At 44.0% G+C, this 10,986-nt stretch overlaps 1 protein-coding gene across 1 annotated transcript in view; it reads left to right on the forward strand.

Moving 5' to 3' along the window:
* Positions 1-7,045: 7,045 nt before the first annotated feature.
* Positions 7,046-10,986, forward strand: part of psd2 (pleckstrin and Sec7 domain containing 2) — a gene marked incomplete at both ends in the record, with an annotated part of 21,343 nt that continues 17,402 nt past the window's right edge. The window contains 2 exons of the mRNA XM_080527108.1: positions 7,046-7,232; positions 7,874-7,886. Of these exons, the coding sequence (XP_080383234.1) occupies positions 7,046-7,232; positions 7,874-7,886 (200 nt within the window). The remainder of the gene's footprint in view (positions 7,233-7,873; positions 7,887-10,986) is intronic.

The following is a 10,986-nucleotide window of genomic DNA, read 5'->3' on the forward strand; positions in this document are numbered from 1 at the left end:
TCCGTCCGGTTCCCAAGTTGCATGCTTCTGTGAGGGCAATCAACTCAGCCAACTGAGCCGAGCAAGGCTGAGGAACTGCCTCAGCCTGTTCTACAATAAACTTTGAATTCTGTGCTTTAACTAAGGAATACCCAGCGCACAACGTTTCTCCTACCCCGTAACAAGACCCATCAACCCAATATTCTATATCAGCTCCCTTTAAAGGCAAAGCTTGTAGGTCTGTTCTATGCTTAATCACTCTGGCTGTCGATGGAATCTGAACACCGGATGGCACCGTCACCTGACAGCCGTCAGGTGTGCATTTTACTGTACAGTTCAATTGGCATAGAGCATCTCTCCCTAGCAGCCCTGTTGGCGTGTGTTCTGACACAAGTGTTGACAGAGTTGCTCTCTGTCCCTTGTACTCTAAGTCTACAAGCTCAGTTGTAGGAATCAGCTGTTTAATTCCCTCAAATCCGATTGTCTTCACATATTCTCTAGACATAGGGAGGTGCGTGGCGCCTTCAGGCTTCTGTGTCACCACCAGCTGGCACCTCCCACTCGGATCTTCCGGGCACCCCTATAGGCCAGCTGCTGGGCCTCCGTAAGGGTTCATCACTCCTGGAGCAGGTGTAGTAGGGGGCCAATATCCTCCTCCTTGGCTCCCCCCTGCGCCCCCCTGGGGCCTGTTGCAGCAGGCACAGGCTAGATGTCCATTCTGGTCGCATTGGCATGGTTCTAGCATCTCCTTCCCTGCTGCTGTCCATCCCCCTGGTGGTGGTCCTTGGCCAGCCTGTGTGTACATCTGGTATGGAACCGCTTGCACCCCTGGTGGTCCTTGTGGGTATGGATACCCCCCTTGTGGCCCCTGTGGGTAGGACTGGTAAGTAGCAGGATACCCCCCTTGTGGCCCCTGTGAGTAGGACTGGTAAGTAGCAGTCTGCACTCCAGGTGGCTGTTGCTGTGGGGCTAAAGCCTGCACTCCCTCTATGTTCCTCTCGCTTTCAGTCAATTGCAAATGAGTCAATATTCTGAGGGATTCTTCGTCTCGTGCCTTCTGTATCTGAATGTTCTTTCGATATAACTCAACTTGATGAGCTACGTGGTCTATATAAACAGCTTTGTTCATGTGTCGTAGCCCCACCACTTCTGCTAGCTTATCCTTAACTGGGGTAGGAAGCCCTTCTTGTATTTTTTCCCTGATTATGGATTTTTCTAAGGGGTTATCTTCAGCGTCTTTCCCTGTCACACTTCTCCATTGAGAGTGCACACGGGCAACATAACCCCTGGGATTCTCATCCCCCCCCAGTGGCTTCACAATGATATTGTCTGGGTGAATGTGAGTAGGGTAGGTCTCTCTGATTGCTTTCCACAGCCTGCCTCTGTTTGCTGCGAAGAGCTCTGGATCATAAACTGATGTATTGATATATCTATGAAGTCCTGCCTTCATCAATATTTCCTGCATTGTATCCAATCCTGCAATAAAAGCTAAGAGTCTTTTCAGGTCTCCCATCGCGGCCTGCGTTCCTGTCAGTATCACGTCGACCTCTCGCGTCCACGAATGTCCTCCCTCTTGAAGAACTGGGAGTTTCTCGATCACTTCAGACAAATCTGTATGATGCCACGGATGATATTCCATCTTGTTACCCCGAATCAGCACTGGACAGTTCTTTAATGTATTTGATGACATTCGGTGACAATCTCCCTCTTTCTCCGGGCGTCTTCTCCCACCTTTCCTTTCGGCTGTGGCTATCATCTTCCTGACCTGCGCGTTGTAGCCTCCATCTGCATTGTCGTCATCACTTGAGTCTTCACTGCCATCTTCGCTGTCATCTTCCTCGTCACTCCTGTCGTCCCCTTTTCCCCTTGGCTCCTTCTTCTTCTTCTGGGAATGATCCTCCAGTGCCTTAGCATATGGAGGGGGACTGGAGGCAGGACACAGGTCTGGGGATGAAATGTTCAGTTTCTGTTCCAGTGTTCTGGCCAATTCTTTTTTCTTTTCCGGTTCCATCTGAGCTATTTTCTGTCCCTCTACCTTAAATAGATCTAAAATAGCTAACTCTAACTTGCGTTTCTCTGATCTAATCTTTCCTCTTTGATGTGCTTTGTGCCCATTGATAAGTATCTCCAATGTTGCAATTAATTGTAAATTAAGGCTGCCCTCTTTCGGCCACGGCTGTTCAATGTATGCCCAACGGCTATTCCATTTCGTAGACATTTTGCTAATTTCCCTAACAAGAGGATTCATTTTTTCCACTACAGCCATAGGGGATAACGTAGCCAACATTCCACGATGTTCACTAATATCTTTTAACAGCTTCGTGGAATTCGACCCCATTCTACTTGCTCAATATGCTGACAATATTCTATATTAGATAAGGTGTACGCTTCTTACAACCCACCTTCCTATTGTCTTGTTTGCTAAACAAATGCTAGTCCAATATAACTGTATTAACCGTCCCCACAAAACCCTGCAACTCAGAATAACAGATTTGCCTCTTGTGTATGTCAGTGCAGTATTAACTTAAATCTAATCTCTGTGTAAGTACTTTATACTTAAATATGTTTCCTAATTGTTTATGAATATGTGTCACTTAATTACTCATTCAATACTAATTACAGTTCTGGTCAACACAATTATTAAATCACAAAGGCTGATCAACACCTAAGTATTCACTGATTTACAAAAACCCTTTTACTGCTCAACTATCAAATATGTACTATTCTGCTATTCCTAATCAAAAGCTGTGGACATGACCTAACTTGAAATAAAAGATGTAAATTACAAATATTAATTATAACCTGTAAAGAAATCGACTTGTTATTTGGAAAAGAATGAATGATTAATTATTAATTACAATCTGTAAAGAAATCGACTTGTTAAGTGAAAGGAATGAATGATTAATTAGACTTAGTCATTGTACAATCGTACACTTCATTGATGTAAACCTGTAAAGTCATTCAGCTATTATCGACACAAAGAAATGGTTATTATTAGATTATCACAAAACAATTGATTAAAGTTCTGTGAAACAGAAAATGAAATAATCTGAATAATTAATTCAATCAATTTGTAATTACTTAAATTAATTGAAGTAACCATCCATTTATTCGACTGATGTTAGGACCAGTGATGGAGGACCAGTGTTCCAAAGTGTCTTATCGTATTCCGTCCACTGGAGGGCAGCAAACAATAAAAAATGTCTTATCGTGTTTCGTCCACTAGAGGGCAGTAAACAATTAAAAATGTCTTATCGTGTTTCGTCCACTAGATGGCAGTAAATAATTAAAAATGTCTTATCGTGTTCTGGCCAGTAGAGGGCGCCACACTGAAAATGTCTTTATCGTGTTCTGACCAGTAGATGGAGCTGTGCTCCGGCTAACGCGCATCGATTGCGCATGCGCCAGCTCTTCCGCCCCCCTTTTTCTCCTTGAAACTGGAGACAAAGACAGCCTTGTATGAGAGAGGAAGGAGGAGGGGGAGGGGCTGGTCTTTGGTCTTTGCGGTTTGGCAATGTTTGAAAAACCGCTCCTGTGAAGAGATTAGTCTCACAACATCCACGATTATCTTTCAATCCAGTTAAACTATTATTTATCTTTTACTTTTAACAAACAATGCTTAAACTTTAAACTACTTTAAAATACCCCAATGATCAATTCACTATCTTTCTATCTCTAAATTACTACACAACCTATGTGAAATGATCTGTAAGAAATAAGGAATGTAATTAATCAGTCAGGTTCCTTTCTAAAGGAATGCTTTCTAAAGGAGTGTTTGTTTGCAGAGGCAAGAAGAGGGGGGCTACAACCCGTTTCCCTTGAAAAATCACCGCGTGTTTGTAGCCTGATGTGTGAAAAGGCCAGAGGGCAGAAAGCAGGGGGGTCAATTTAACAACCCTTTGTCTAACCTCTGGGGAAAACCGCGCCCTCTGTGCGTGTCTTTTCTCCGGACAAAGGGCAATGGCGTCTATGAATGGATTCTATGACCCAGTTCTGAAGAATTGATTTCTTAATCTACTTCAAATAATGCTCTTATTTACAAAACAGACTCCATAATCCAGTTACACTTTATCAAATTTCAATTTTACACACATCAGACTCTTTTCTGATCTAATATACTTACAATCAATAATATATACCAGTCCACTTCAAAATGCCTTTATCAGTTTGTTGCTGGCAGTCTACACTTTTTCATATAGACACTATTAGAGTCCGTCTTCCTCTAATACCGAATTTTACACACATACACGATATTCCATAACATCATGCAAATCAAATCACTCATTTACAAATACCTTACAAATCAAATCGTATATTTTCAAATACGGGCTTCTTAACCCGGCTCTCACCCCCAGTTTAAAGACTATGAAAGATGTGTTTCCTTTTCCAACAAGTTACTTTACTTTAAACCTTAAAGTTGAAGGTTGTTTTTAGTCTCAAAGAAAACGCTTGAAAACCCAGCTGTTGCACACGCGCCCCTAGCGGTTTAAACAGAAAATAGCGCTATTTTAATTCTTACCGTTTTCAGAGCTGTGGCTTCAGCTTAAGTTTTCAAACGTAGATTTCCTTTTTTGGACTCCGTGCTAGGCTCGCCATCTGTCGTATATTCTTAACCTGTTGGCTACTAAAATGAAGAACAGTTATTGAGCAGTTTAAGACCATTTATTCAAAATGCAAAAGTACACAGACATCAAAGATGGACGCTGGTCTGGCAAAGAGAGACAGAGAGAGCGAGAGGGGGAGGGGACAGAGAGAGAGAGAGAGAGGGAGCTGCTTGGTCAAGAGGTGAGGGAGAAGAGAGGCAGGGCCAGAGCCCACATCCTTACTTATAAACTTGGTCAAGATGCAGTCACAGCCAGTGGTCCTATCAGGTCAGGGGGAGGGGCCAGGAGGTAAATACCTTGCCCCACAGTCAGGAGCAAACATATAGGCCCATTATTAAATACAAATAAACTACACAGTCCTAACAATCAATGTGATCCCTGGCCCTGTTTTCCTTTGCTCAACTCCATTATCTGGGGGTGGTACTTGGTCACTTTAACTAACATGGCATGTCATTCACATCTACGCTCTCATCAAGTGCGAGGCTAAACACCGTCGCATCTTTCAAACCAGCGGTCTGCTGCGCTTTCACGTTTTCTGCCATTTCTCCTATTCTTCGTTCCACACTTCTGGCTGACACTGGGATGTCTTTTATTCTTGATTTTATTGTGTCTTTGTTTGATAAGCCTTCAAACAAAACATCTGAGCTACAGAGGAAAGCCTCCTATTATTCTCCATCAGTGAATGGCTTTCCACGTTTCGCAATGCAATGAGCAATGCGAAAGCTTGCTTCAGTTGCGTGATTTTTAGCAGTGGCAAATGCTTTAAAGGTGCTGGCCTGCTTCCCATACCTTGACACAGCACGTCTTATTGATTCGGCCTTGTCTGTTTCATCCTTGAACGACTTCTGATGTTTGGTCTCTTAATGCCGTTTAACGCTTGAAGTTCGGCAAACAACATTCTCGTGACATAGGACACATACAGCACGGTCTTTCTGGGACACAAAACCCCACTCTTATTATATATTATTATTATTATTATATTGTTATGTGTGCTTAACAGTAACACTTGTATCGAATCGAATTCAGAATTTTACTTTGAAAATTGGCGCAAGAAATACGGCTCTCGTGGAGTGGAAGAGAGACTAGGGCTGCATTCGTAAATTCGCCCTGAGAGCGCCGGAGCGTCCCTGAGACCGCCTCTAGACTCTAGTCCAATCAAATTACTTGGTCCCATTATGACGTTGAACCCAGTGTGCGCGAATTTACGAACGCGGCCAACATAAAATAAAATAAAAACATTCTCCCATTCTCGCACTTATTGCTTGCGTGCCACTGTTTAAGCTGTCGCGTGCCACTGCTGGCACGCGTGCCATAGGTTGCCGACCCCTGGTCTAATGTATAATGCAAGATGGGTATTAATATGCATGGTACATAGACTCAAAAACACATAGACTCAAAAAAACATAGACTCAAAAAGCGCATAAAAGTCCCAGTTACATAAAACACAACACTAGGACATAGACTGAAAAAGCACACACACACACACACAGACACACACACACACACACACACACACACACACACAACACGTTTTTGACTTCTTGGCCGCTCCGTCTCATTTGGTCGTACTCTGCCCCATTGAGCGCCTTATTGGCTTCCACTTTTTGATTCTGTGTACAGCCAATGATCTTACTTGTTACTAAACCTCGAAAGTAAAATCCAATAGATGTCAAGGCCCCTCTAAACTCCACGCAGGCAGGAGGACTCTGCTGGTGACCGGCAGGTTTCCAGTTCAAATCCCAGATGGGCGTTCTGTGTCTGTACCCCTTGTGCAGGCGGGCACTTAACCTGAGTGGTTCCAGTCAATTAGCCATTCAGCTGTGAAAACAGGAGAAATGAAGCGCTGCATGAGTGATGAGCCATGTCAGTGTGGTTGTAGTGGACTAAGGCCCCCTGCTCAGGAGGGAAGATGGCTGTACCAGGACCACTAAGGCCCCCTGCTCAGGAGGGAAGATGGCTGTACCAGGACCACTTTGACTGGGTCTGCGGAGGCTTACACCATCATCTCTCTCCTCTTTTTTTCCTGCACTAATTTTTCAGCTTATTTTGGGCTCATCTGGTCTAGAGGACACAGAGTTCTAGACATGATGAACACACACACACGCACGCACGCACACACGCACACACACACACACACACACACACACCGGGAGTTTCTTTGTCCAAGGTGACCTCCATAGCTTACAATTAAGGCTAGGAATAATCAAATTACTGTATCAGCTTCCCTTCTCAATCTCTCTCTCTCTCTCTCTCTCTCTCTCTCTCTCTCTCTCTCTCTCTCTCTCTCTCTCTCTCTCCTGTGCTTTCTCTACTCTCCTCTTCTCTTCTACTGTCTCACCTGTGGTCCCCCCCATACCCTCCCTCCTCCCACACTCACAGACGTGCAGTTCTCCTTAGTCCTGGATCCAGAGAGCCCGTCCCCACCCACAGCCCTAGAAGACCCCCCCCCCGACGTGGGCACCATGACCGAGGAGGGGCAGGGCCTCCCCCAGACCTCCCCCGCCCCCCCAGAAAGCCCCCCTCTGGAGACCCTAGCCCACCCTGCAGACGAGCCCCACACACAGCCAGGCAAGGAGGGGGAAGGCCTGGGGATGGAGGGGACAGAGGTGAGCAAGGTGGAAGAGGAGGAGGGGCAGAGGAGGGACAGTGGTATGGGGGAGGAGGGAGAGGAAGGTGGAGAGGGGGAGGTGCAGGGAGAGGTAGAAGAGCAGGGAGAGGGGGAGGAAGAGGTAAAGATAGAGGGAGAGAGGGAGGAAGAAACAGGGGATGGCGAAGATGGAGTGGAGGATGAGAGGATAGAAGAGAAGTTAAATGTTAGAGTTAGAGATGAACAGCCAGACGGAGAGACGGTAGAGGTGTTAGAGTTAAAGCTAGAGGAGAAGGAAGAGAGGAAGGAGGAGGAGGAGGATGAGGAAGAGATTAACACGAACACAGAAGCCAGCCCCAGCCCCAGCCCAGGGGAGGTTGAACCAGCCTCTGAACCAACCTGTGAAGAGGGGACACCACCACCACCACCACCACCCGACCAGGACCCACAGAACCCACCAGAGGGTCAGGACACAGTCAGGTCAGTACTACAGCCATGACAAGACATGGGGCCTCATTTATAAAGCTATACGTACGCGAAGCAAGAACATTTACGCACACCAACATTCGGATTTATAAAACGGTGCGCAAGCAAGTGGAATTTGCGGTGCGCAAGTTCCACGTCTGCTTTCCTTTATAAATCACAATCAACTCTCCATTTTGCGCACGTGAACGTGTTGTCCCACCCTTTTTAACGCCCATAGTTGCCTATAAATGGTCAGTGAAACGCCCGATAGAACGGCGAAAAAATGAAATTTCACCCAGTCAATTTCTGCGCAACAGTTCCGAGCAACGAACATGTCATGACAATGAAACTCTTCTCTCGTCTGCCAGACCATAGATAATACGTACCAGTGGCGGCTGGCCAATAGAGGGCGCTAGGGCGCCGCCCCCACCTTCACTTCCTTGTTGCGACTTGTAAAAGTAAAAAAATAAAATAAACATTGTTTATTCACAAAATGCGGCTGATATTCTGTCGGCGCCTATCAGCATTCATTAAAAATCCTCCAATACAATAAACATTTTATCTGTGTGTGTGGAAAATTCACTGTGAAAATACATAGGGGAGGAGTCGGGGCGCCGGCCGAATGCAAGTCTATGGCACTGCAAAAAATGCACCCCGAGCATGCGCAGATTATAGGCTTACCTAGGCTGCAGGGTAGTGGTGGTCTAGTGGATAGTGAGTTGGACTTGTGATCGGAAGGTTGTGAGTTCAAATCCCGCCTGAAGCCACACCACTACTAGTGTGCCCTTGGGTAAGGCACATAGCCCTCAGTTACTCCAGGGGGAATGTCCCTGTAATTCGTAATTGTAAGTCGCTTTGGATAAAAGCGTCTGCTAAATGGCAACATTTATTAATTAATTAATTAACTAGGGGTAGTGTCATGGTTTCTTAGGTTTTCATTTTGAAGACATCTACTAGTGGACATTTTACGACATTACATTCGTTACTGCCTTTATTCACTGGATATCGGTTTTGTTTAGTCACATGACGTGAGCACACTGTTCAGACGTGATAGCTCGTAGCAGCAGCTAGCTGAGAGAAAGAGCTCCGGAGAATCTCATTGTTTACATTCTTGCCCTGGAAAAGGCTTTGCTTGTAAGTTTGCCTTTTATTTTCTTGCTTAACTACAATGTATAATGTATATGTTTATAAATACATAGCTTATATTATTTAAGTATAAATATTTTGGAGCTGTATTTGTATTGCTATATTGATATTATATGTTGGCTACATACTGTTGATGTTGAAAGTGTAACAGTATAGTTTTGAGCATTACAGTAATTGTACGTTACGTATACAATATATACTGTATGTGCCAGACTGCATCGACAACGGAATCATTTTAAACGTAACTCGTCCTACTGTTCACCTTATTATTTATGATAATACATTTCATAACATCCACATATTGTTTAATAATTACAGATCAAATTAAAGATGATTCCCGATTTTAAAACATATTTGAGCGGTTGTTTTGCAAAAACAGATATCTCCCTTTGTATTTATTATCCTAAATCATGTTTTTTCGTTTAGATTAGATTAGCTTCAACTTTATTGTCATTGACAAATAGTAAGACAAGGAAACGCAGTTCGTCATCTAACCAGATAGCTACATACATTGTAGAAAAGCCATGAATGTTTCAAGTTTATTGTTACGTCACATTACACGAGTGGTGGAGTGGAGAGGAAAACAAACAACTACCCATACGCCGAAGATGACACGAGTGAGAGTAAAATAGGCTTCGGGAATTTGTTCCTGTTCGCGGATGACTCGGCTCTGCTGGTCTCTGACAGGGACATATTGCAGGTGGAAAAAGCGCTAAGCACTGAACTGAGTAGAATCTGCATCTGGCTAGCTGACAATAAACTATCAATACACCTAGGTAAAACTGAAACCATCCTATACGGATCCCCATCTAAACTCAGAAAGGCTGAACATTTTAAAATAAAAGTGGGTAACATTAATATCACAAGAAAAGAGGATATTACATACCTGGGCTCCATCTTAGAGGCAAATCTTTCCGGAGATAAAATGGCAGCAAAAGTAATCAAAAAAGTGAACCATAGAACTAGATTCTTGTACAGGATATCCTCACTTGTCAGTAAAAACACACTGAGGACCCTATCAGGAGCTCTCATTCAATGTCACATCGACTATGCCGTAACATCATGGTACTATAGAACCACAAAGGCCCATAAAACAAGACTCCAGACAGCCCAAAATAAACTGGTTAGGCTTCTGCTAAGCCTCAACCCTAGGACACATCTAACCGCTGCAAATTTTTTGAGCCTTGATTGGCTACGAGTAGTTGACAGAGTGCAGCAGCTTGCACTGGGCCTGGTCTTCAAGATACGCTACACCACAAAGACACCCAAGTACCTGTCAACATACTTCCAAAAAGTGAACAACGTCCACACATACAACACCAGAGGAAGCTCCACGAACCACGTTCAACCGCGTTGCACCACAAACAAGGGGTTAAACTTGTTTGCAAACTATGCAGTAAAAATGTGGAACGCCCTTCCTATAATCTTAAAGGAGTGCAAAACACTGCCCACCTTCAAAACCACTCTCAAAAAACATTTACAGGAGGCTGCAATCCGTAACTGGACCCTCTAAAACAACAAAAACAAAAACAAAAATCAGATTAAAAGACCCGAACTACCCACTGTACATACTTTGTGTTTTGTCCCCCGCCCCCACCTGTGGTGTATGTCCCCACCTGTCCTACCCGATACCTTATGTTTTGTTGTATTGTTCTTCCCATGATGGATGTACGTTTATCTTGTAGATAGTAATAGTTATTTGTCTGTATTATCTTGTAGATAGTACTAGTTTTTTTCTTATGTCTGTCTTACATGTAACGATGAATTGAAAATCAAGGACCCCAATTGAAATAAGCCAGTGGCTTTCTTGGGTTTTTATCCTTTTAGTTGACCTTGTATGTAAATTAATATGTACTTTCATGTACCTACTTCTGCAAACATTCTAATAAAGTTTTCAATCAATCAAACGGGTCCTGGGCATGGGCAACGCGTTGATGCAACCTAGGTCTAATCGGTTATTTACCACCATAACGCGACACTGGGGAGTTTTTTTTGTTGACGTTTTTTTTGCGCTCCGGTACCTGTCAGAGGCTTTGGTCGCCTCTGTCACGGGAGCACTTTTCACTCCGGGACCTCCAGACTTACAAATTAAGCACTGGTAAGACAGAACACACTAGTGGTGCAAGTAGTAATAATAGATAGTTCAGTAATAAAGTCAAGTGGCTGTGCGCTTAAGGTTCTCGTAGTCCGTATACATGAGGTGTG

The sequence above is a fragment of the Nansenia antarctica genome, assembly GCF_963989245.1.
Source record: "Nansenia antarctica genome assembly, chromosome: 3".
Classification (NCBI taxonomy): Eukaryota; Metazoa; Chordata; class Actinopteri; order Argentiniformes; family Microstomatidae; genus Nansenia; species Nansenia antarctica.